The sequence below is a fragment of the Maylandia zebra genome, linkage group LG7 (genome assembly GCF_041146795.1).
Source record: "Maylandia zebra isolate NMK-2024a linkage group LG7, Mzebra_GT3a, whole genome shotgun sequence".
Lineage (NCBI taxonomy): Eukaryota > Metazoa > Chordata > Actinopteri > Cichliformes > Cichlidae > Maylandia > Maylandia zebra.
This window is the reverse complement of record NC_135173.1, coordinates 2,012,234-2,038,547: the sequence shown is the minus strand read 5'-3', so window position 1 is coordinate 2,038,547 and position 26,314 is coordinate 2,012,234. Positions and strand designations below refer to the sequence as shown.

Below are 26,314 nucleotides of genomic sequence, written 5' to 3'. Positions count from 1 at the left end.
GAAATATATGTTAAAAAAAACAAAAACGATTTTCAATTTTTTTGTAGTTTATTACACTTTTTTGCAATTTATTTAATTACTATGCACTTAATGCAGACATATTATTAAAATTTGGGCTATAATGGTTGTATTGATGTATATAAACTTGAAATGCTCCCAAAAATGGCTCCACAGCATGTAAAAATATAATATAAGCTCTGGCGGACTTGGTTCTATGGTAGGTCTTAAAGGGTTAAAAAGAAAACCCCAACAGTTGGTTGGACACGAGTAAACACTTGGCGACAGTGAGAAGAAAAACTCCCATTTAACAGGAAAAAAGCCTCCAGCAGAGGTTCGGGAGGGGCCACGATCTGCTGCAAATATCTGGGCATTATAAAAAAAATACCTCGTGTTTCTTTCTCTTTGATTCTTAATTTATTAAAATTCTAATAACCAATCAAGAGGAATTTTGGACCTTTGTTTTCCAGGCATAAATCTTATCAGATCTTAGCCACTCAGTTCATAACAAGCTGATTTCTACAACAAGTGAGTAAATAAAACAAAACAATTAATAACATAAGACCATAAAAGTGATTTAAAAAAAGCTGAAATGAAAAAATAAATGAAATATGAAATAAAACCAGATAAGACCCATGAACCAAAATCAGTAAATGCTTACATTATAATTAAGCCTCGCAAAATAGACTATTGAAAGGCACAGCTAATAACAATCGCATTAAGCACATCTAATTTGATTGGGTATAAAACCAGGGTGGGTAAAAGCTGCTTGGGGATTATTGGTGGAGATGTGTGGAATAACCTGAAAACTCATGTAAGCTCAGGGCTTCCTGATACTTCCTGAGAAGCACAAACGAAAATATTCCAACTCAGCTTTTTACTTTTTATAAATGTCATAATGCAAACGCTCAAGTTTAGAGAAGCGTTTCATTATAATCAAGCATCATCTACAGAAACACTTGATTTGATCATATTCAGGCATAAAAATCACGTATCGACCACACAATGAGTGCTGGGAGTGCGACCGAGGAATCAGACTGGCCATTCAAGTGCTTGACCTCAGGCCTGAAGGGATCTGCTATCTGTTCACCAAGCTGCAGCTGTGGGCCACTGACCGAAGCTGACAAGACCATTCCTCTTTGAGGGCTCTAAACTTTCCTCAGAGAGCATGCCTCTGCTTCTTAAACAGGCTAAATTGAATTAGGACATTTCAGCAGCTGGCAAGTGTGAAATTGAGTCGAAGTGTACCCCGAGGTAAGGCGTGTGAGATGCCGGATTTAAACACCCCAACAGAACAGAGCAGGATCAAGCTTTGTCTGCAAGCGGAATTCTAAACAAGCAACAAGAAGAAAGATAAGGGACAGCTTCGGCTCGCTCGGTTAGGGCAGTAAGGAGGTTTATGTTTGTGGGTGGGTGCGCATGCACGAGTGCAAGCGAGCGTTCGAGTGTGCGCGTGTTTGTCGATGTGCGCTGGGATTATATCACCACAGGGACAATAAAGTCAGTCGAGTGATATGCAAGCTATCTGGGGAGGATTTCCCAGCAGAAGCCTTAATCTCATTCCCGTTGAAGCTTATAGTGCCTAAAACACAAAATCTCAGTCTCAGCTGTTAAGAAAAAATACAAACATGGAGCGAAACGATAACGTGCTGTGTTGGTCTATGTTTGTCGTAACAAACGGGCAGACCATTCATCTGTCAGTCACAGCTAATGCTTCTTATTTGTTCAATTCAGCTTGTCGGTTTTATTCAAGCCACGCTACACGCATGCACAAATCTGGAATCCTCGAGGTGCAATGACGGGAAAATGCTGCAGCAAATCTATAAGAATACTAATAATACACAAATAACACGGAGGATTGTTTAATTCTTCCTCATTAGGCTCTACCTGCTGCGTTGCTGTTGGCTACACAGAACCATAAAAACACATTTGCGGGTTTGCCTTTAATGTTTCTCCTCAGTCTGCATTTTACTGAACATTTCCTTCGTGCTGTTTTCTATTGGAATAAGGTGCAGAAGAGACTTTCACACACCCATCGAGTGTGTATTCCAAGTGAATCTCATACAACATCAATATCCATCACAGCATTGTAGTGGCCTTCCTCTGTAAATCATAAGAGCGCATCAATGACCTCCAAGGTTCTACATTTTCTCCTCTTCTTGTTTTCAAACTTTTCTCCTCTTTGATACATTTTCCCAGTTTTTTCCCAACATCAAACCCTCTTGCTTCGCTCTTCCCCTTTGACCCTGCAGCCAGCGCTCGGTGGCTCCATCTCTTACGTTATTTTCAGCCTTGATGCCAAGTGTTTGCCTTATCAATCACATTTTCGCATCTATTCTTTCCCTCTAGCAAAGGACTATTCCATCAGTCACTGCTCAACACCCACATTCACCTCCTCTCACCCCATCGTTGTGATGGTTAATTCCATCAGTCATACACCCTCACCAAGCCCAGCCAATTCCATCACAACATTAATCCATTTAAGAGAAGGCAGCTTCCTGCTTGGTTGGTGTGACTGAGAGGTGAGACCAGAGAAAGATAAAAAAAAATAGGATGCTTCATCTCTATAAATAGTTAATACAAAATAACTAGACAGTAATGACTGTTTCGTTGTAATGTGAGGCATCTATGAGTTGGAATCGAGCCTAAAAGCAGCTTTTGCTTTGAAAACAGGATAGAGGCGGAGCTGGAAGCACAATGTTTGCGAGAACTCAAAGCTCTTGGGTAAAGTAAGGTTAGTTGTGCCAAGAAAGAAAAAGGCACACTTTGAGGTTGTTACAATCGCCTTACACGTGCAAAAATGACTCCTTTGTTTACTTTGTTTAAAAAAGGAAATACATTTCTATAATAGGCTCTAAATCTCAGCAGATGTTGTGTCATGCTGGTGAAAGGGGAATGAACAGAGAGGAAGACGACAGCATCGCTCAGATTGGTGCTAATTAATTCCTAATGCCTGACAACATCGGGGGATGCTCAAAATGAGATGATCAGTAGTGTCCTGAAGGATCTCCTCCTACATCTGGACAAGGGCATCACTGAGCTCCTGAGCATTCTTAGGCGCAGCCTGGCGGCGTCAAACGTAATGTTCCCTAGTTGTTCTATTGGATTTAGGTCAGTGTGTGGGCCAGGCGGTGGTGTCAGTTCCTTCATCCTCCAGGAGGTGTCTGGAGCTCGGGCATTGTCATGCACCGTTGGAAGCCCACTGCACCGGTCCAGTGCAGCTGGATCTTGCCCTCCATAGTCTCCCCATGCCAAACAGTGTTACAGGCAACATGACAAGGCTTCTCCAGGTCCTGTACAAGCAGATCTCAGTGCTGCTCATGGGTTAGGGACTTATGGCCCTGCCCAGCTCTCTTCTGTGCTCTTGGGAGTGCGCTGGGAGACACAGCAAACCTGACAATGAGAAATTGGACCACCTGTGCAACCTCTGTAGGGTCTAGGTATCTCCTCGTGGCACGGTCAGAAAGGATGTGATCTGTATAACGATTCCTATTTTGGGGGGTTTCTCATTGTTGCCCCTGAAGTGCACCTGTTGCTATTTTCATTAACACCAAAGCAGCTGAAACTGATTAACAGCACCTTTTCCACTAAACTGAATGAATCAATATCAAGTTTAGTTTTAGCAAAGTTCATTCCAAATATCCTCTCATGTCCTTGCTGGAAGTTGATGGTAGTGAATCAATGTAAAGTCCTTTTGTTGTTCCTACAAACTTTGGTATGAAGGATATTATATTCTCTATGTTCTGCAATCAGCACATCTTCAGTTATGCAGCGCAGCACTCTCAACCCCTAATTCTAGCATCACATTCATGAAAAATATCCCACAATGATAACTGAAAGTCTACAAAGCACCCGTTGGTAAACAGGCGTGTCTGAATACTGATGTGTACAAATATTGGAATCAGATCCAGCAGAATAAACCTGAGTGAGAGTGCTGCGAAACCACTGCAGGAGCCAGCTGCAGGTACGGCACGCTGCTGCTGCTGCTGCTGCTGCTGCAGCAAAAAGAAAGGAGTAATGAATGTAAGCTATACTAGAAAGCTGTGATTGTGTGGAGCTCTGCAATACATCCTGGTTGGAGGGTTCATCCAGGCTTGCTGTAATTTTCTACCTTTCTGTGTGCTCAGGGAAACTCCCACAGCATCACACACAGGAGTCTCATCGTCCCAGAGGACTCCTGTGAAAAGAGGAAATGCACAGCAGGCTCTGCGGCTCGGGATTCAAAACTGGAAAATTACAGTTATAATGGAGAGATGGTGCTGAAGTGGGGTGAAAAGGGATGAAACGGAAGACCAGAGATAATGAACAGGGGAGGGAGCGAAAGCCTTTTTTCATTAGCTAAAAAACATGTAAGAGTTATTTGTCATCATTTCATTTCGAGCTGTCATCATCTCTGATGCAGTGCAGTCATTTCGTTTTAATTCCACTTTAATCTGATCAGCAGCTGCTCTGCTGTTGTTCTCTCTTTACTTCATTACAGGCTTACAATGCTCTGATTATGTTGCCTGTAGATTTGCTTCTTTGTTGTTGTGAGTTTGTGAGGTGATGTTATATGCATAATAAGGTATTCTCTTTCACGTATTTAATATACACTTGCCTTTGCCTTTTTGCTTCTTGATTTCTCTTGATTTTCTGACAGCATCCGTCTCGTTTTATTTTTCTCTCAGTCTCTCAAAGTCAGACTTGAACAGTTGAACTCTGAAGCAACCTTAAGTTTTAATCATTTCTCCCTCTCTCAATTTTTTTTCCACGCCGACCCATTTCATGACATTTTTAATCATCTCATCTTCACTTCACTCCTACCGTTATTCCCTGCTCTTCCTCTCTCCTCCACCTCAACTCTTCCCCTTTGTCACCCACAGAAGTGCAGAGACATCAGGCGCAGTGATACCGAGATCCCTCTCGCCCCCTTTCATTGTTGCTCAGCATTCTTCTCGTGTACATAAAATCGCATCACTGATCTCAGTGCAAGTGTGTATATCTGTGCAATTTCCATAAGTTGAAAGTTAGTCTCAAGTGGCGGCCTCAGGGCTGATGATCAGTGGCACTTCCATCTTCCCTCTGTTGCCAGCCTCCAGGGGACCACACACATGTGCATAGAGGCAATTTCACACACACGCCTGCATGCTCACAGTCACACTCAGACACAGAAAGATGCATGCACATCGCCACTCTTGGGATCGTCGGTGCCTGAGGCTTGTCTTTGTCTCAGTCGGCCTCTTCACAAACTAGATTTCTCTTTCTAGCACTTCATTCTGACATCATGCAGTCTGAGAAAAGCCGAGAGACAAAGTCTAGCCGCTCAATGACAACATATGAGGTACAGTGGCTAAACAATAATCAAAAGGTGTATTTTCTTAGAACAAGCGTGGCTACTGAGACAAAATAGTAATTCCTCAATCATTTAGACGTCTCTGCTGCTCTGGATAGACCTCAAAACGTGAATGGGGACACATCTGCACCACAACAAAGCTTTGCTCTGGTTTTTTGCTTCATTCCCAACCGTGAGCCATTTCTTTCCACTTTCTGAATGCTCCATCAACCTCCCTCCCTCCTCCCTTCTTTCTCCTCTCTCCTCCTCCTCTGTCTCAGAGATGCTGCTGTAAAACAAGTGTGATTTGTTATTCCCAGTGGAGTGGCCTGTTATCAGACAACCCCTGTTGTTGTGATAAAACGTGGAGCGCAGGGAACAATATCAAGGGATAAGCTGGATGGGCTATCAAAAGACACCGCAACTATAATCTCTCGCCTTCCAAACAGACTAATAATAAATAAAAAAAGTCTGTCTTTCCTTCTCCATATATTTCTACTGAAAAAAATCATTAGATTTGACGGGTTATATGTTGTTGCTGTATCGTGGCCTGGAAAGACCTGGATAAGAGCTATAAGAGATACTGCCTCGCATTTCACATATGCTACTTGTTTTTGTTTTATCGCTTCAGTTCAAGCAAGAGTCGATTGATTATTATCGATTATTTTGTCTGCAAAATGGTACATTTTCAACCACGCCCACCAAAGTTCCCACGGTCCACGAGGACGCCCTCAATAGTCTGTTTTGTCTGACAAACAGTCCAAAATGCCATTTCATTTGTATTATATTGTGAAAAATATGCAATGACTTAAAATTAAAATATCAAAATTTTATCATTTGTTATCGTTAACCCTAAAATTCCCATTAGTGGGCTACTCTTTAAGTTATAATAATAATAATAATAATATAGCGCTTTTCGGGGCCCTCAAAGCGCTGTACAATTCCACTATTCATTCACTCTCACATTCACACACTGGTGGAGGCAGCTACAGTTGTTATGCACACAAACTCTATCCGATTATTAAGTGATGACGTGACGAATCCTACTTCCAGGCCTAAAGTAGTCTGCGTTTAATATGGCTTTTGTGTTGTTAACATGTTTAATGTTTTGTATTTTCTTCTATTTAATCTCAAAAAGCTCCTAAAACAGTCAGTGATCACTGTTGACCTCCCTCGGCTTTTATTACCGCTAATCATTTATTTAAGCTCAGTTTTTAAAACCTTAGGATGTAACTACAGCCCAGCCCATGCAGCAGTATATGAATGACTAACCTCGTATTGTGGATGGATTATCTCAGTTGTTCTCCTGGCTGAAGTTTGGTCCTTTTACAGCATCCTGCCATGCGATTACATTTGTTCCTGACCACTGAGAACACTCACGTTAACTTTTATCCAGTGGAAAAAAAGTTAGCTTGTTTATATTATGCTAACATAGCTGTGTCGCTAGCGGTCACGTAGCACATCATTATATACCAGCTAGCCAAACTTCAGTAACCCTACAAACGTCACTGCTGTTTAGTTTTCTGTCTTCATTTATGCTGGAAGTGATAGCAGAGCTGTACGTTTGAATTTGTTTCCAAAACCCCGCAGTCAGGACATGCTATATTGCATTTAGATAGAAGCTAGCGAGCTAACTCCCTGCTAACTTCTAACTCCGTTAAATGTCATAAATTCTGTTTTCATGGATGCCTGGATGTTAAACTCAGTTGTTACACCTGGTAGAGCAGAACGCTGATCATTTTATTAAAGATGAAAGACTTTAGACAGTTTTTCAACTCTCAGTAATGCTGAGTGATCGTTTGATATATGGACCTGCAGCGGAGTTTAGGCCCAGACACGGCTAGTGACGTCAGACTGAATGATCGGTTAGTCAAAGTCTGGCTGTGTCTCCTTCAACACGTGAGAATATCATTCTTAGAACACGACGATTTTCTGATTAGATTCTAGTTGTTCACAGCATCGATCAGTGACAGTGGTCGACTCCAGTAAATATTCGGTCCTGTAACCAAATATAAAATTGATCTTTAAGTTCATGTAACTCTACATTGCACAGTTAAAGAAGTTATAGCTTCAGTGTAGAGTAAAGTGGGGTGACAGGGATTGACTCACTTCAAGAGCCACCTCAACTGAGCGCTTGAGGAACTGGTTTCTGGGCACTTTTCTGTTAGCGTCACACTTCAGTCCGATGACAACAAGTATGTTACTCTGCACTGCTAAAACCTTCATTAGCTGATAAAGTATTTTCAAATTGTATTAAGGGATCGTAAAAGAACACGAGGGCAAAGGTTACACAGTATTTAGTGAGAAAAATAGGTACAGTTTTAAAAAAGAGTAGATGTTGTTTCTAGCAGTGAGCACTCTGTGCATAAAGAGCCAAGGTGAGAGAAAAGGTGCCCTGGAAAAGCTCCTGAATGATGTTTGATGGTAGCACTTAATCTCTCCCTCTTTCTCCTGCTGCACACACCTACACACACCTACACACACCTACACACACACCAGACTCAACCTGTTCCCCAGTTGTCTGCTATTGCCAGCGACCAAAGGCAGGCCTTAATTCCCTCCAATCACAAGTACAAAGCCCAATCTCTCCACCCAGAGAGAGATTCAGCAGGATAAAAAAAGATTGCCTCAGACCATTCTCTCTCCACACTCACCACTCACCATAATAGCGCACATATAGCTACGTGTAAAATCCCTGAGCACTAGCCAACCAAAGAATGAGAAATAGAAGCCCGCCCACGCCTGCAACAACACATACGCACGGCCATTTATTGTTTGTCACTTTTCATATCCTTCCTTATTTACCCTGCCTGTAATGCAACGAAGTGAAAATTAAATCATGGAAAACAAGCCTGCACTTTATTTGTTATTTCTCTCTTCTGCTTTAAAGTTATTGAAAACTTGCTGTTGTCACCATTGTTTAGCACTCAGCCTAAGGGGGAAAAACACCATCCGGGGGTCTGTCTTCCAAATCCATTTTCCTCTTCCTGTCTCTTGTAGGCCAAGAAATCAGGTAGCTCGTGTGCAGGAAATGCAGGCGATGGAGCATTAGTTCCTCTAAGTGTATTGATAAAACTATCAAATGTCTTAAAATAATAAGTGGAAGATTCCGGCTGATGGTTCTGATTCAGCAGACATATTATTCTTTAAGCAGCTATTTCCTTGTGCAAAACATCATCAATCTGTTTTTTAACAAGCTGCAACTATCATAAATAAATCAAAAAATAAAAACAATTGATACCAAAGATTGACGTTAAAAATGACCGTATAATAATCAGAGCCAAAGAAGGCATCAAAATAATGAGCTCAGTCTCAACTTTTCAACTGTGCCGTGTTCAGTCAGCTTGCAGTGCCCTGGCTAACGCCTGCAAGCAGACAGATGATCTCGCCTGAATCCAAATCTCCTTCCAAATCTCTGCAGTCATAGCTGTAATATGATAATAAAAGGGCTGTTGAGAGAACACAATGGCTTCTATGAGAGCACGGCTGAGACTGTGATAATGATCGAGGAAAATGTTTGAAATCCTGCACGAGAGCCACATTCGTACACCGACGTTGTGTGCGGGAGATTTCGATTCTGGCATTTAGAGGTTTATGCTTGCCCGTATAAAGCCATAAAGGACAAGTCTGGCTCTGTAAACAAGGCCATTTCATTTCGTGCTATGGGAGCTCTCCCATATTGGGTAATGGATGGTTGCTGGGAAATCAAGGATCCCTGTTAGTCTGTGCAGATATGAAAAGATATAAAAGCAAAACATTGACTTGAAGCAGAAACTACACAAACCATTGGAATCAATCGAAATCATAAAAAAGGGCCACTTCCTGTCATTTCGGGTGATTCGTAAGTGGATAACAGACATGCAAAGGATTAATTTGACACTTAGTTTTATGGCCTGAAAGTTTAATGTTGCAAATCAATTCATGGTTTTCTATCATACACCAAACATTAAACAGACATAATCAACATGTAGTTAGAGAAGAGACGAGATAAGCAAAATTGAAGGCTCCATGGATAAACATGAGTTTATGAATGAAAAAGTACATGAATAAAGAGAACAGACATATTTAAAGCATCTGACTGTGTGCATGTATATATCTTATACATGTGTCCATGTGGCAGAGCAGTTTGTGCTATACTGTCTCCTGTACAGTGACTCATATGTTGGTGTGTCGATGTGCATGAAATTGAAAATTGCTTTACATCCTTTTCATTTTTCTAGCTTTAAACACTTTTCATTTTCTTCCCCCCAAAATCCATCACTCGGCTCTCATCTTCGTGTTTTTTTAATTCTACTGAAATATGATATCTCCTTGAATACATTTGTCATGCAAACATTTTACAGCAAAGATGTCTCAATAAAGTCGAATGTATTTGGACTCTGTGTATGGAAATAATACCAACACGCCAATCATTCAGTCATGCATGTGATTGATTTTGTGTGATTTCTAGACCCTCACAGCAAGTCTTGGTTTTTCGGGTTGTTTGGTTATGAGTGAGTGTTGTCCAAATGCTCCAGACACAAACAAGAGAGTAAAAAATATGATCTGATTAGACGAGAAACAGTCACAGGTGGAATGAGCTGAGGAATAAACAGGACAGAATATAGGTAGTTGCTTTGGAGACTACGATTTGTCATTCTATGCAGCAGCCTGTGAACACTCTCACCAAATAAATATTCATGACAAGTGGAAAGGGTCGTTCAGTCTCGTCCTCCCACTTCTGGAAAAAGCCTGGGTAAATCTCCACGTGAGAAATGACTCTGTCAGGACCCATTTCAAAGCCACAACTCAGCGACCCCGTCCACCCACAGTCCACACATGAACGCTGCCAAACAGGCTCCGTCTTCCATAATTCTGCTATATCTTTTTTTTTTACTTCAAACCTTTCTCGGCATTCACCACCTGCCTCGCCTTACCATCCACCATCATTACCTGCACTCTCTAGTCTCTATAAGTCTCCTTCTCTCAGCTCCGCTCTTTATCTGTCTTTTCCACTTTGCATCTTTAACCACATTAAGGATAAAGAAGCTGGACAGACGGGTAATTTTGTGTGATGAATGTAAGGCAGCTCAATTGTGTTTATTTTTATTTCTTGTGTTTTTTGCACAGATGGGAATAAATTTTGTAACCAGAGAAAAATAATAAGAGCATATGAGAAAAGACCAGGCAAAGAAATCTGGAGCAACAACAGATGCAACATTTTTTAGAGAACTGGTGAAAGGTGGCCAAAAGTAAGTGTTTTCCCAGTAAGTATTGATAATATAAAGTCCAAAGTCAGAGATGATCAGAGCTTAAACATGGATGATCTTTAACTGATATCTCCGTCCCATCTCAACCCCAACCATTTGATGGCCGCCCCCCCTGAGCCTGATCCTCCCAGAGGTTTCTTCCTGTTAAAACTGAGCTTTTCCTTCCCACTGTCACCAAGTCCTGGCTCATAAAGGCTGATTGTTGTAGGGCTGGGTTTTGATTATCGATTAAAATCGATTCTAGCTTGGATAACATGATATCGGTTCATTAAAATCCTGAATCGATTTTTAAATATAAATTTATTTTTGCCCAAAATGCCAGAATCTCAGGTTAAACCTCACAAAATTTCTACAACCACCAAACAGCTAGAACAGTAAATGAGAGCAGGTACACGAAACCCAACGCACCCGAATCAGTGAGCTGTCGCCTTTCTCACCCGACGGCACGTACGCAGACACGCCGTCGGGGCTGAAAGCCGACAGCTCGCTGATTTTAAAGCATCGGCGGGTGATTTCCTCTGACTTTTGCTGTTTTGCTTCCACCACGATAAAAATCACACTTCATGTAGAGCTCTCTCTCTCTCTCGCTCTCTCTCTCTAAATTGATGATCAAACCCCACCCCTACTTATTACCAGTGTTGGGTAAGTTACTTTAAAATCGTAACTTAGTTACATTACTAGTTACTTCTATCAAAAGTAACTCAGTTACTTCAAGTTACTTGTTACTTTCAAAGTAACTAGTTACTAGGAAAAGTAACTTTGGTTTTACTCAGAATTGTGTTTTTAATATTGTGTTGCTTCCATAACTGGATACCAGCCAGTCTTCTAGCTTGCTTACTGGCCACAAGTGCTCTGTGCCATCTACCAACAGAGAGGAAAAATAATGTGCATGTTTCCACGAGAGAAATCCCACGCCTGGACCGTCGTTGACCGCCGCCATGATTCTAGCCTACGTCACAGCGTCATGTGCGCTTTTAACGTCCAACACGAAAACTGCAGTTGTGGTGCTTTCGATTGTACTCGGAACTCGGAAATTCTGCCTTCCGAATAGGAAGATGAAGGTAACACTGCAGATGAGCTGCATACAGAGTCATCTGCTATAAAAACCCAGACCAGGAAAACCACCTTCATGTTTTTCTGTTTTATCCTCAGTTACTTTGACACAAAGGAATCTGCTGTGACGCTCACACCTTTGATAAAGTCTCACAAATGTCAGCTTTCTTTTTATAGAAAGGAAAATATAGATATGTACTGATAAGTGATCAGAATTATAATATTTCTCACTGTCTGAGGCAAAATTTCTCCGATTCAAATCGAATCGTGGATCGCAGCCCTAGATTGTTGGGTCTTCACCTCACAATATAAAGTGCCTTGAGGTGACTCGTGTTGTAGTTTGATGCTGTATAAATAACATTCAGCTGAACTGGCAGTGAAATTAAGAGGCTGTACCTCGAGAGTGTTTTCTGTGAGATACAGAGTAACACAACGAGTGATATAGAGTAGCAACATCTACCACAGTGAGAACAATAATGAATGAAACAAGTTGATGGTGATGAGTCTGTAAATATCTGTATTCTTCACTGCTCCAGAAAAAGTTACCCTATTCTAGTTGTTCAACCAATTTCTTCGTCTTGCTTCTGGTGTGGCGTCAAATGCTTGAATCTACCTGATGTGTAAAAGAAATAAAATAAGTGTCTCTGTGTCCCACAGTGTCCACTCCAGCTGCCAGTTCCCAGAACACCACACAGGGAAACACTCGTCCAGAGACACTTATCAGCACATCCTACATCCAAACGTGTACACATGTGAATGTAGTCTACAACTCGTAACAAAATCGTCTGTGTCAAACAAATGTGGAATAGGTTTTGTTGGGTTTTTTCCTGTGATGGGAAAAAGAAAGGATTTCGTGTGTGACCCACATGCATGTGATACAAAGTCCTACGGATGCCCTTAGGCCTCTGTGAGGGCAATTAAAATCATGATGGAGCCAGAGTCTAACAAAGACACGTACAATGGGGCATAAATCAAAGATGTAGTGTTTTGGGGTGGAACAGAAAACTGGTCTGCATGCTTCGGAGGCCATTGCCAGCATCAGCCTGCATTGTAACATGAAAGTGTTCATTCTGTAGTTTGTAGCCAATTACTTTTGGTCAGCACATCACAGAAAATAAAATAAAATACGATATAGTGTCTCAATTTGGCAACTGCATGTTAATGTCTGCTCTCCCACACACTTATTACCACTTCTTCGTTAAGTCGAGTTACTTTCCAAGTTGAGCACGCAGCAGCAGGAGGAGAGTCCACCCACCCACCGCCAAAGCAAAGTGCTAATGCCTCTTCACATTCAGACGACGAGAGAGAATAAATTGTCTGAGCTTTTGATGTTGAGAGTTATCAAGGAGCACCTGTGGTGGAGTCAAACACTTGACATGTGCATTCGGTTTCTGGAATGTGTTTGATTGAATGTTTAGAAATAAAATGTTGTAATTATGAGCAATAAATATGATTGTGATGGCCAACACCTCTGTCTACGAGCTGCACGGTTATACAAAATCAAAGACATGTTTGAATTGATTTGTTTTGCAGGATAGTTTCTGATGAGCACATATTGGAGTGAAAAGGTGAATGTCGAGAGTTTCAGTTAAAGAATCAGAAATTATTTTCTGTCGATAGCATTCGAGTCTTCTCTGTTTCTCAATTGCAGCTGCTTTATTTCACTGATAGCTGACATCCAAATTAAAAGCTCAAAATGTAGCCTGCTGACTACAGTAAGTGGCCGGTGGTCACTGCTGCCTTCCAACATATATCTGTCAAGTGGGAGATGTTTTGGAGAAGTCTGCGTCTTTTTCTTGCACATCGTGGAAAAGGCGAGAGGACTGAGACACTAAGGTAAATATAATTCTACTTACAGGTTTTCATTAGCCTTCGGTAAAAACACTGAGAACCAGAGAATGATGCTGATCAAGATCACAAGCAACTCTACCAAATCTCCAAGGTTGCTATTAATATTTCAGCTTTTGTTAATCACTTAATATTAAACTTATAGATATTTTTAAGAGAAGAAAATCCAACCTTCCCAAAATAATAATAATAATACAGGGTGGGCCATTTATATGGATACGCCGCAATAACATGGGAATGGTTGGTGATACTAAAGTCCTGTTTGTGGCACATTAGTATATGTGAGGGGCAAACTCCTCAAGATGGGCGGTGACCATGGTGGCCATTTAGAAGTCGGCCATCTTGGATACAACTTTTGTTTTTCCAACGGGAAGAGGGCCATGTGACACATCAAACTTATTGGTAATGTCACAAGAACAACAACGGTGTGCTTGGAGACTTTTTCATTTGATTCAATTTTATATGATGGATTATGCAGGAAAAAATAGAATTGGGCTGAAAGGTCTATCGCTTTATTACCTATTCAGGTTGTGTATCATGTTTTTTAAAAGTACTTTTGACAATAAGCAGTAAAGTAACAGGATTACTTTCTTGGAGAAGTAATCAGTAATTAATAAGTACTTACTATTTTCAAGTAATTTCACCAACACAGCAACTACTTAAACTACACGAGTGTCCTGAAGACATAAAGACCTGGATGATCTCTAATTTCCACCTAAATTCAGATAAAACTGAACCCCTAAAAATCTTAGAAATGTGCTGTCTAAGCAGATACTTGGTCTGGATGACCTGCAGTAACACTGTGAGGAACCTTGGAGATGTCCTTCAGTGTGCATATTAAGCATATATGTAGGACTGCTTCTCGAAGTTGTACATTATCTCTGAAATTAGAAACATCCTGATTCAGGGTGATGCTGGACAACTAGTTTATGCATTTATTGCTTCCAGGCTGGAATATTATTATTCAGTGTTATTAGATTCTCCTACAAACTCTTTGAAAAGCCTTCAGTTGATCCAAAATGCTGCAGCGAGAGTCCTGACAGAGACTGGAAAGACGAAGCATATTGACTTCTATTCATTGGCTCCTTTTTAAATCCATATCAAATTTAATATCCTTCTCACATAGAAGATCTTGAATAATCAGGTCCCATCTTATCTTAAAGCCCTCATAGTACCATATCACCCCAACAGAGCACTTTTCTCTCATACTGCTGGCTTGTCTGTGGTTTCTAAGGTAGTTGAAAGTAGAAATGGGAGGCTTCCAGGCCCCTCTTCTGTGGAACCAGCTCCCAGTTTGGATTCAGGAGACACGCAGCCTTTCTACTTTTAAGATTAGGCTTAAAACTGTCTTTGTCAATAAAACGAATAATTAGGGCTGGATCAGGTGACCGTGAATCCTCCTTTAATTTTGTTGCAATAGACCTGGGCTGCTGAGGGTTTCCCATTACACGCTGACCGTCCTGTCTCGCTCCCTTCACCCTAAAAAAGATCGTTGCGGATGCTGCCTCTCCCTGAGCCTGGTCCTGTAGGAGGTTTCTTCCCACTGCCACCAAGTGCATGCTCATTGTTGTGATTTTTCTTTACCTTCTCCTTGATGGGACTGTTATTGTGATTTAGGGCCAATAAAAAAACTGAAATAAAGCTGAGCTGAACTTAGAAAAGTTTAAATACTGGAGGCATCATAGCACAGTCAACCAAAATGATCAATTTGTTGTATACTGCAGTAAATGTGTCTCTCACTGAACATCTTTATATGTGTTATGTACATGTTTCTGTCAGTGAGCAAGACTATGCAGAAGAATATCATCAAACAGTGCTATGTTAATTCAAGCCAATTTACAAGTCAAATCCAGGCATTTGTTTGAATCTATTTTCATACAAATTAGGTCAAATTGTATAAACAATCTGATCACTGATACAAAAATAAATCTCACATAATACAACACTGGAAAAAAAACTTGTATTCACATTATAAAATAAACTAAAACCTTCCCTCTGAGATTTCAGGCCACACTGACTTGACAGCCTCACACAGTTCATGCAGATTTGTCAGTCGTACATCCGTGATCTCCTGTTGCACCACATCCCAGACGCACTCTGATTGTGGAGCTCATTATCATGTTGTCATGATCATCTCAAACTGGTAAAGAAATCTGTTTTTTAGATGGTTTATTCAGCTGAAAGTAGCCATTAGCAGATGGGTGCACTGTGGTCATATAAGAGAGGTCACGGTCAGCGACAGTACTGAGGTAGGCTGCGGCATTTAAACGATGACAAAAAGTCGCCTAATATCGGCGAGCCCATGGAAGTCGAGGCGTGCCACGTCGTGTGGTCTCCTTCAAGTTTTGACATGTTGTGTGTTCAGGAATGCGCTTGTGCATTTCTTGGTTGTAGTAATTCGTTATCTGAGCTACCGCTGCCCTCCTATCAGCTAAAACAGCCATTCAACTCTGAGCTCTGAGATCAAACAAGGTATTTCAATCCTCACTGTATATTTTTACTTTTAGAGAACTCTCTAGAAGCCCTCGAGATTGTTATGTGGGAAAATCCCAGTAGATCAGCAGTTTCTACAATACTCAGACCCACCTGGCACCAACAACTATGTCATGTTCACAGTTACTTAAATAACTTTTTCCTCATTGTGAAGCTCTTGAACCGCAGGTCATCTTAACCACGTCTACATGCCCAAATGATGCCGTGTTATTGGCTGACTACACGTATGTGTTAATGAACAGACCAGCAGGTGTATGTGAAAATGGGAATCTAAACTGAGATAAATCATGATCTCTGTCCAAAACTATAAACAATACAATATAGACAAACTTGCATGTGTATACTGAGAATTCAAATTTTTGAGTTAAAACTTTAAACTTTGAAATCTTTCTCTGAAATTGTGCTGAATGATTCCTGTTTAACTCCACCGAAAATGTTGAGATTGTTTTTCAGAGAAGACTTCAGTTATTGCTGTAAGCACTCGGAGTAGGTTACTTTGAAATACTGCTCTGGAATTACATATAATGGTTACATTGTTGCCATTTTCAGAGGCACAGAATTCATTGATAAACTGTTTAATGGTCAGATGCAGTCTGTTCTCTGTCTCACCATCTAAATCGAGATGTTTTCGCTGTAATTTTAGTAACTTTTGATTCTCTTTAGGAATATGAGGCTAACGGCTTCACAGGGCTGAAAAATAAATAAATGAATCAATTTGAGAAATCAGAAAAACTTTAGGTGTGGCCAAATTTGCAATGCTATGTTGGGGTTCAAGTATAGAGCTGAACCATTGTGCGATCTTCCTAAATTGTGCTACATAATTATTATAGGTTTGGATTTTAATGCATAATATTATTATTTTATTTAAACAAATGTGCATCTGTCATTTCTTGTTTTTAGGATTTCGACGTTACTTTAAAATGTGATGTTTCCTACAGTATCAGATAGAACAGCGAGTTTTAACAACAGCCATGTTTCTTATCTCTCATAAACACAAATAAAAAAAATACTCCAGTTGCCATGTGTGGACACATTCTAGCTTCGCTAAAAAGGACACTCTCCTCCCTACTGTGGCTCCATTAGAAATAATTATCCCCAATCGATCTGCCAGTCCCTCTGTGGAGCAGGAACATGAGCTTGTCTCAGCTTTAACAGCCTTCAAATGTCTGTCAACTGTGTGTGTGTGCATTAGTATATGCTCGCCCAATCCTGCTCTATGCAGAGCTTTGTTTGACTTGTGACAGCTTCCTCCAGGTTCTCTAATTCTGCAGGTAGCTTGTCCCAGTGCTGCAGCAGAGCATGTCTCCTAGTGGGAGTCTAGGAAAGGTAGAAAAGCCCTTTCTGAGCAGGTCAACCACAGGGGGGACTGTAATAGTAAATGCGCTGATAACCGACCACCTGGTGTGACTCTACTGCGGCGTGAAAAACCAAGCCGTCACTACGAGGGCCACCGCAGCGGAAAATTGTGTCCAGTAAAGCGTACGAGGTGGGGAGAAGATGTGACAGTGAAGACATGCAATCCTAATGAAAATCAAATCCAGTCAGCTCGCTCGTGGCAGAAAGCCTATAGCACACACTGCATCTCCCCTATAGTTGATAAGAGGGGTGAAGCTGAGATAATGAAAGGGGCGGCAGCCAACCCCGCGTCATATCACTGTTGTCAGGTGAAAACTTTGGATCTCAAGACTGTAATCCTTCCCTGTGGTGAAAAACAATCAGCTTTAATGACAAGCGTGCAGTTTGCAGTTGTTTGAATTAGTTACAGCGTGAGTGTGAAGAGGTGGAAACGGTATCTGGATGGAAATCTCTGCACTCGCCTCGCCAGACCGCAGCCAAAGCCACAGTTTCATCTTTACCTTCATTACTGCTGCCTCAGCCATCCCATGAGGATCACAGCACAGCCGACAACACCAAAAGCCCTTAAGTGTACTTGCGAATAGCTATCTATGCACTTATGCAGATGGATCGCTCCGTGCCCTAAACTCTATGTTTTAATTACTTTGGGTCTGGAAGACAAACTCCTGCATGGATCTCCCCAAACAAGAACTGGCTGAGGCGGTCTGAGATCACCTTGAAAGAGTCTCTTCAGATCATAAAACATGGGCGATAAGTATCACGAAAGCAAATAATCGCTTCAAAATTAGGGTGATAGGTCAGGAAGTAGTGGGAACACTGATTCTAGCATCAGTACAAGGAAAGAAGGTTCACGCTAGAGTAAAGTTTTAGGTTTCTGATTGCTACGGCATCGTGTTAAAAAGGACCTTATGAACTGAGAATCCTTTGAGATGAAGAAAGCTTTGTGAAGATGTAAATCTGCAGTGCACTGAAAGTGTCACATAGAGCAGCTTGCAGCGTTTCCTGGCCTACATATTGTGCAAACTTTTGAATTTTGATAGATCACAAGGACAAACCTTAAAGGGAGATCACATATCTTCAAAATATAATAAAACCCAAACCTAATGTTGTGACGAACAGGGTTGTTACCAGTCCACTGGCACTCCTCTTTCCTTTTCTTTCCACTCGATTCTTTTTGCCCCATCATTTAATTCATTTGTAAGCTCAAAGCCTTGGACCTGCCTGCATTAATATGAGATAAACCTGTGAATAGAGCGCGACATTAATTGTGTCTAAAGGAATTCAACTGAGGTGGCAGCCCCCTCTGTCAGTGGCAGGCAAAAGTTGGCTCTCTCTCGTTCCCCCACATGCTGACATCAAAAGCAATAAGTGGGAAGAGCTATTCTAATTGCCTTGAAGCGACCTGCCTGCGTAGGCACCAATATAGTGCTTTGTGTGCTCACTTCAAATGAGTCCTCGAATCCCTGTCTTTTTCTTGACAGGCAAGTTCAGGGGTTTAAACGGCCTCTCTACCTTTGCAAAAAGCACTCTTACCATACCAGCATCCATCTATAGGAAAACATCTCACAAAAACAAATGTACACACCTACACAGTCACACCTGCAGTTTAAACACTAAGTGGATCTAAGTGGCAATTACCCCTGACGTTTGTTCGAAGGATATCTGGCATTTTGTTGCCATCTAGGCAGCAGGGGTGGTACTGCATGCGTCAGACCCACCTGATGCCTCCTGAATCACTGAGTTAGGGATAAAACAGCGTGAGGGCCAACAGACGATGCAAAAACCATCCTGGTGTCTACCTACCAAGTGAAAAGGAGACTAGAGATATTTTCAGAACAGAAAAACGGGGAGCAGCATAGGTGCAAGTGGGATGATGAACAAAAAAAAATCTACCTATTTTTGTTCGCAGCAAAGCCAAAAAAAGGATGAAGCGAATAAGCTGCAGTGATTTCTCGTAAAAGTCAAGAAACCCTTCTTAGCTATCATTTCCGTTTAACAGCAGAGAGGGATTTGATTACTTCAAAGACCTTTGCTGAACACAGAACGAAGTGAAAACCCAGAGTCGTGTTGGGAGAGAATGAAAAAGTAGGGCTGATGCCTTCAAACAATCTCATCGTGCTCCAAGTGGAGCATTAGAGAGTCAGTCTCCACTGCTGCTTTAAGAACAATGTTAAAGTCAAGGTGATAATACATCCTGTACTATTATCCAGCTTTAACACCACGTACAGCCTTTTTGGCTGCTTTGATCAAATCAACACAAAAATTACTCTTTCAAAATGTGTCTGCAAAGAGTCGAATTATATTTGAGACAATCAGAGCAGATAAAGCAGTAAAAAGTCAACGAGACCAAGCTCATCTCATTGCACTAGTATGACTGTACAGGACACAGCCAGGGAGAGCCTCACCGATGATAACGTCATGAACAATATTATAATGAATCAGGACCAACACAAATCAATCAGTTCTGTCTTATTACTGCATCACCAGACTGTGTTTAAATATAGTGTCAAAGCTGGGACCACTTCACTAACTCATCTCACATATATACACGTACAGGCACGCTGCAATGCAAAGGTGATGAGCCAATCAACACCTCTTTATCCCTGTGAACTCTATACTGGTTCACATGAGAGTTCAGAGCTCTCCTTCTCTGCTATTGCACCATGTTGCTAATTCTGCTCTGCTGTAGTTGTCAGCAGTTGTCAGTTGTACAAATTATGAATGTTGCTTTAATATCTAAGCAGATATTAAAAGACATGTCAAAGTTTAAGTGAGCTTTTTTAAAAAAAACCTGCTCATTATCAGCAAGGAAATAATCTGCATCATTTTTGCCAGCAGACGAATCCATAGGGGACAGTGCAAGGTAAGCATATGGTAGGCTGTGCATCGCATACTTATGAACGCCTGTTCATCTATTTTTAAAGACCTCCTTAAAATTTAGTTAAAAAAAATATCTATAAATCTTGCTAAAGGCAAGAACTGGTGCTCATCTCATTTCTGATCATTTCAACCAAATATGGGAGCGAGATAACTAAAATCTGCTTTTGTTTTGAAAATGCAAACAGGAACACCAAGAGTTGTGTGTCCTTCCTTCGTATCTACTACAGTGAACCATTTTAGCTAACTGGTGACTTGCGCCACACTGTTGTAGCTGGAAACTCCACCTACAGAAACATCAGCAGGGAGCAGCTTGCCTAAAAGATCAAGTGCAGCTGGCAAACCTCAATCACCACTTTGACCCTGTGGCTGTGACTAACGACACAGTCAGTGATGAAAAGCCAGCTTTTTAATGACCTGTGGCCTCGTGTTGCACATGACTCGTGAATGGTCTGCAACGCGTCTCTTAGTTGAACTAAATAGAAAGTGCATGGCAGCAGCAAAGGCTAATGCAACTCACTGTATCATCATCTGCTACTATTATCTGTAAAACTACTCTTGTGGAAGAAACAGGACCCCGCTGTACCAGCCTCTTACATGAATACACCCACTGTGCTGCTGGCAGCTTCACACACTTTGAGAGGAGTCATCGCAATCATGCTGAAAAAAGAAATTCGCTCTCCTTGCCAAACATAGACCCATGCTTGTGCTTTTGTGTGTGTGTGTGTGTGTGTGTGTGTGTGTGTGTGTGTGTGTGTGTGTGAGAGAGAGAAAGCAGAACGACATATCTGGATGTTTTGGAAAAGAGACAAACGGAGCGGGTGAATAGCTCCTGAATATCTGTAACGTGTTGCACAGAGTTTGCTAAAGCTGATAGTGGACGACGAGGGGGGCGTGGCATGACCATCTCACTTTCTCTGACACTTGAGATTTTGAATGTGGCGTCAGGGGTACGGCTGCTTTGCTCTCATCAGTTATCTGGACCTGGGTATCTGTATAGCTCTTTGTCTGTCAGCCGCTTTATCTTTGTGCTCGTTCATCTGCTTGTCTGACAGGGGAGAACAAACTGTGATGGAAGCTTGATCAACTGGAGGGACGACGTTAAACTGCACCGCTATGTCCTTCACACATGGTTACTGAGGCCTTTTGTGCATGTGTGTATGTTTGTGTTAGTCTTTTGCTTGACTCACAAACGCACCATTAATCCTCTGTCCTAGAACGCGACATTTTCCTTTTTTTCTCTCCCACTTGGCACATTTCGTGATTACACTACACAACGTCCACTGGCGTTTTGCATAATTAGGCCACTTATATCAAATGCAGGCAGATTCTAATGGAGCGCTAAGGGGACATATTTACTTTAATTACTACCCTCGCTATCTCTGCACTTCATCCTCCCTTGCTTCGACCTCCTCTAACCCACTCCCTTCCTCCAGCGAGTGCAGTGGCAACGTCGAGGGAAAGAAGATTGAAGAAGACTGTTTTTGCCTCAAAGGTCACACTCTCTCCTCATTGGAGTTAAGATAGCATTTGACCTTACAGCCCATTACAGAGCATGTTGCTCGACCACAGTCTCAAGGGAACAAACGGAATAAACGGATAAATAAAAACTCGGAGTCTCCCATTACAAGGAAAGAGTGTGAACAGGTGTGTGTTTGGAGTTGTGCGATTGTGGGTCAGGTGTACGGGCACATGTGAGTGTTTTATTTACAGGAAGCTTTTAGAGTTTTCTGTCAATAACAGCAGAGTCTGAAAAAAATCTCCAAAGAGCACTCTAACACCACAGACCACGCTTGGCTGCGTGCTTCCACCCAGGAAAGAGCATAGATAAGTACAATGTGAAGGAGAATGAAACCTCAAAGCCCCACACTAGAAAGCCTATTTACCAGCTGATTGTTAGAACCACAGTAACACCAGGGTACATTTAGACAGCAGAGTCTAGATTGCTATTGGACTGCTTTCACTTGAACCATTTCATGCTCCTTTTATTCGGGCTGTTTGTCTGCCTCTGTAGGCTGCTAAGATTGCAAACTTCTCTGCAATTTCTCTTAACTCTAACCCTTTATTTTGGCAGCACGGCTGTGGGAGATGAAACCCGACGGCGCCGTGAGAAGAGATGAGGGAAGAATGAGAAGAGAGCAGGGAAGTGTGAGGAAGGGCGAAGACCACGAAATGAAAAGAAAGAAACCACCCTGCCTTAATGACTGGCATCATTAGACTTTGTGACTTGTCATCCTTCCGTTCTTTAACTAGACTCCATCATAAAAAGTCCATCACTGAAACAGCACTTAGTAGCAGAGGGGTGCCAGGTCTGAAAAGACACTCCACATAAGAAACCTTGAGTGAGGAAAGAGATCTTAGCTGGAGGTCTCCTTTTGAAAGGATAGTTGATTGTAACCAGTGATGGACGTGACGGGCTCCATCTGTACAGTCCATAAAGAGGAAAGCACACTAAAGTGCACAGGCGACACACTGCATATTTAATCCCTGGATAACTGAAAACGAACCCTGGTGTTGTATATGATTAAAAAGGACTCGAGCTAGAAACAGAAACATTCTAGAAATGACAATACTGCGACGAGATGCACACCTGCTGCTGCGCTCCTGAATTATAAATCGCACCAGCATACCAGAAATGGCAGTGGCCTCTATTTTTGATCATGCTAGATCAATGACCCGCCTCCAGGACTGAGTGTCTGCGAGAGACGGAAGAGATAAAAGAATAAAATGCGAGCGTGTGTGTCAACTCTCCCAGTGTGTATGTGTGTGTTTGTATGTGTCACAGTGAAGGTCAGCCCCATCTATGAGTAACAGGAGACCGTGGCAAGCCGCTGCCTTCAGCTGCACACTTTAAACATTTTTACTGGGGACCGTGACCTCCCCCTTTCCTCTCCGTCTCTCTCGGTGCCGGCGGCAGCTTAAACAGGAACGTTAACAGTCCCTTGGTCACCGCAGCCGTAAACGTCCACGACGTGCCCAGGTGCCAACCCAGGAATTTAAACTGTAGTAAAACCGTCTTCATCTACGGGTGAGAGGCGAGAAAACAGCACAGGGCAGTTTGAGAAAATAAATGGTGGATAAAGTTTGGTTAATCAGCTAGTTTGATGGGGTGGGGGGGGGGGGGGGATTCGATGGAGGAAGACAAGGAGGAGAAATCAAAGTGGGAATGGGTGGGGGATCGTTGCACCTGCACCTCCCAGCTGTGCTGCGCCTATTCTGAATCACTGCTCCACCGGGAGAGACTGCTTAGCGTTCGATCTGGAAAACAGGGATTTATTACCAAAGAGGGGGCTACTAGTGCAACGTGTGCGTATATCTGCATATCTGTGTGAGGGGGTGGTGGGTGGGTGCAGCAGCTTACTGTGGAGATGAGTTTGGCTCCCACCTGTCTGACAATCTCTAAAAAAGAAAAGCTAGTTTGAGCCTACACGCTGCAATACGTGTTATTCTGCAAGACAGAAAGGGAAGTTTGTGAATATATATTTATTCATCTGGATGATGAGTCAAGTAGAACGACTGTGTAACTCACATTTTGCATAAAAAGCTGTTTGGTTTGTTTTCGGCCAGACTGGGAAGAAAATCGCTGGAGGCGACAGTACTGTCATATGTTTTTGTTTTCACTGGTTTGCATTAGTCAGTGTGGATTCACACCTTGAATGATTTATATTTTGGGAATTCCAAGACCTTAGCTGTCAGTGATGACAGGACAGCCACAGCACAAAGATTCAGATTTTAACATAAATATTTGTCCATCAGCTGCAGAGGCTAAAGGAAAGCCCAAAGCACGTTTAAAGGTTTTTGGAATCACAAATTTTAAAAATTACTCAGTACTGAAGACATTTTATAAGACTCTCCATTATGTTTTCCAGGGCGAGTAAGTGAATCTACGCCTTCTCACAAAGATGAAAAACATATGCGTGTGAATAAGACGCAGCATACACGTGCAAGAGAGGCCAGGTCCTAATCAATAAAACAGGGAGTTAAATAATTTCTCTGTCGACACTATTAACCTGAATCTCAGCAGATAAGGAAATTGAACTACAATGTAGAAATGGCTTATCCAATTAAAAGGGAATATAATGCACAGCAGGAAGTGTGCACTAAACCTGCACGGGTCAAACAAGAAATACCACAAGAGCTGTGCTGCCTCTCAATACTGAGATGAGGGCGAGCAAGAGACACACAGGATGAGAGGAGCGAGAGAAGCAGCACAGCACAGTTTCCCAAATGAGCTGTTTGCCTGGCACGCTTCGGGGCTCTCGCATTGTTGCTGTGTTTAGAAATAGTCTCAGCTAGGATGCTTTAAAAATTAGCTGCCGCTTAAACCTTTGCAGCATGCCACACGAATAGAGCCTGACATCGCACAGTGACTATTTCAAAGGAAACTTGTTATGATCTTCAAGAGGGATGTATGAATATGCATCAGCAAGAGAAGGTCAGAGATCAAGGCTGGAAAGAGGCGTTTGTGCACCTGGATCCGTCTTTGCTCGAGTTCACAAAGGTGGATGAAAATACGGCGAAAGTGACATAAAAGGAAGGTTCGGCATCCTTGGTGCAGAAATCCTGCTCTAAAGATTTGACTGGTATTAACAGCTGTTCCGAGTTACCGCTCCCTCTCTTCATATTAAAGTCAGATCAAACGGACGAGTGGCTCTATCACAGTGGGAATTAAGGCTTTATTAAATATCTCAAGGGAGCCCACGTCTGCAGAGACCAGTGGACTTGAGTAAAAATACCCAACACAGCAGAGCGGCCAAGTTAGTTCACTGCCCCTCTTTCTGTGTCTCTGACACCCCCCCGCTGCCTTTCCCCCTTTCCCCTCCTCTCCTCTTCTCCATGCTCCTGTGTGTGCTCCTCGCTCACACACTCACACCCTCACAAGCCCAAAGAAACGCTCAAGTTGGTGGCTGAGCGGAATATAGATGCGACTGGAGACAAGAGCTGGTGCCGGGATTTGCACATAGACAGAGGATACACACCCTGCGCTCTGCTTCAGTCTTCTTCCATCTTCAGTTTCTCTCCTTCCCATGTTTTCTCTTTCTCTGGACAAAATGTGAAAGGCATTGCTAAAGTGAACGAACCCCGCGCACACTGCCAGACCCTCGATATCCTCTGCCCCAAACTCGGAGCCCTAAATGACAGTCAGACGCGCGCAAGAAGGGCTAAACGGGAATAAACTTGCACGGATGGACCTGGCTGTGCAGGTGATGTATCGTGTGCCATTTCCAGACCCGGGACAAACTTGACAACACATATTTTTGCGCCATTAACACACAAGGGTAGCCCGGGTGAGACCAGGCGGAAGACCAGAATAAAAAGAGCGTGGGATCGCTCCCAGTCTCAGCGAAATAGTCCCCAAATCCCTCACACACGCGCACACATCTCGTCTGTCTTACCTGGTGGAGGAGAAAAGCCAAGAGAACGCAGACTCCAATCTCCATGGTCGGTAAAATTTCTCTGGGTGCGAAACACAAACAGCTTCAAGACAGGGCGATAGAGACTCTGTGAGCTGTGTTCATAATTCCACTGTCCAACCGCCGGAGAGAGAGGAAAGCCTTTCGCCGTGAGCCGCCAGCTGCCAACTTCCTCCAAATATAACTGCAGTCTGATCAGCACAGTGCTGGATAGTGAAGGCGAGACCACGACCAATAGATTTATGAGCAGGACAGAGACGGGGGGGAGGCGGAGAGGGGAGTGGTGGGGGATGAGGCGGGGAGTTCGTCGCGATCCAAGCAGCGGGTCAGCGTCGACACCCGGTTCGTTTGTGGAGTTTTCGGCAGGTGCAGCCGCAGGTTTCGAGGATTCATCAACATGACGCGTATCGCGCCGTTTCAGTTTTCACACGCGACAGGTTTATGCCCCCGATAGTGTCTGTAATTCACCCTCTTTTCAAGATTATTTACGGTGTCTGTCATCAGTGTCAGTGGCGCACGGGAAGCCTCTATTACCCACGAAGCCGCACCACTGCGATGGTGCCTGAGAGAAAAACTTCAGTAATGAAACATTTTAAACCCAAACTAGAAACACGAGCCGCGACCAAAGAGGCTTAAACATGAATCATTCACTCGGCCTTTAATAGCTTCCTTTAGAGCTGCATTCGTGTCAGCGTGTTTCCTTGCTTCTAGCTAAA

At 42.5% G+C, this 26,314-nt stretch overlaps 1 protein-coding gene across 1 annotated transcript in view; it reads right to left on the bottom strand.

Annotated features, from left to right (window-relative positions):
• Nucleotides 1-25,944, bottom strand: part of LOC143419628 (cadherin-13-like) — a 176,365-nt gene extending 150,421 nt beyond the window's left edge. Inside the window, exon 1 of the mRNA XM_076887032.1 lies at nucleotides 25,581-25,944. Coding sequence (XP_076743147.1) covers nucleotides 25,581-25,625 — 45 coding nt within the window. The 5' untranslated portion in view covers nucleotides 25,626-25,944. The remainder of the gene's footprint in view (nucleotides 1-25,580) is intronic.
• Nucleotides 25,945-26,314: the final 370 nt, after the last annotated feature.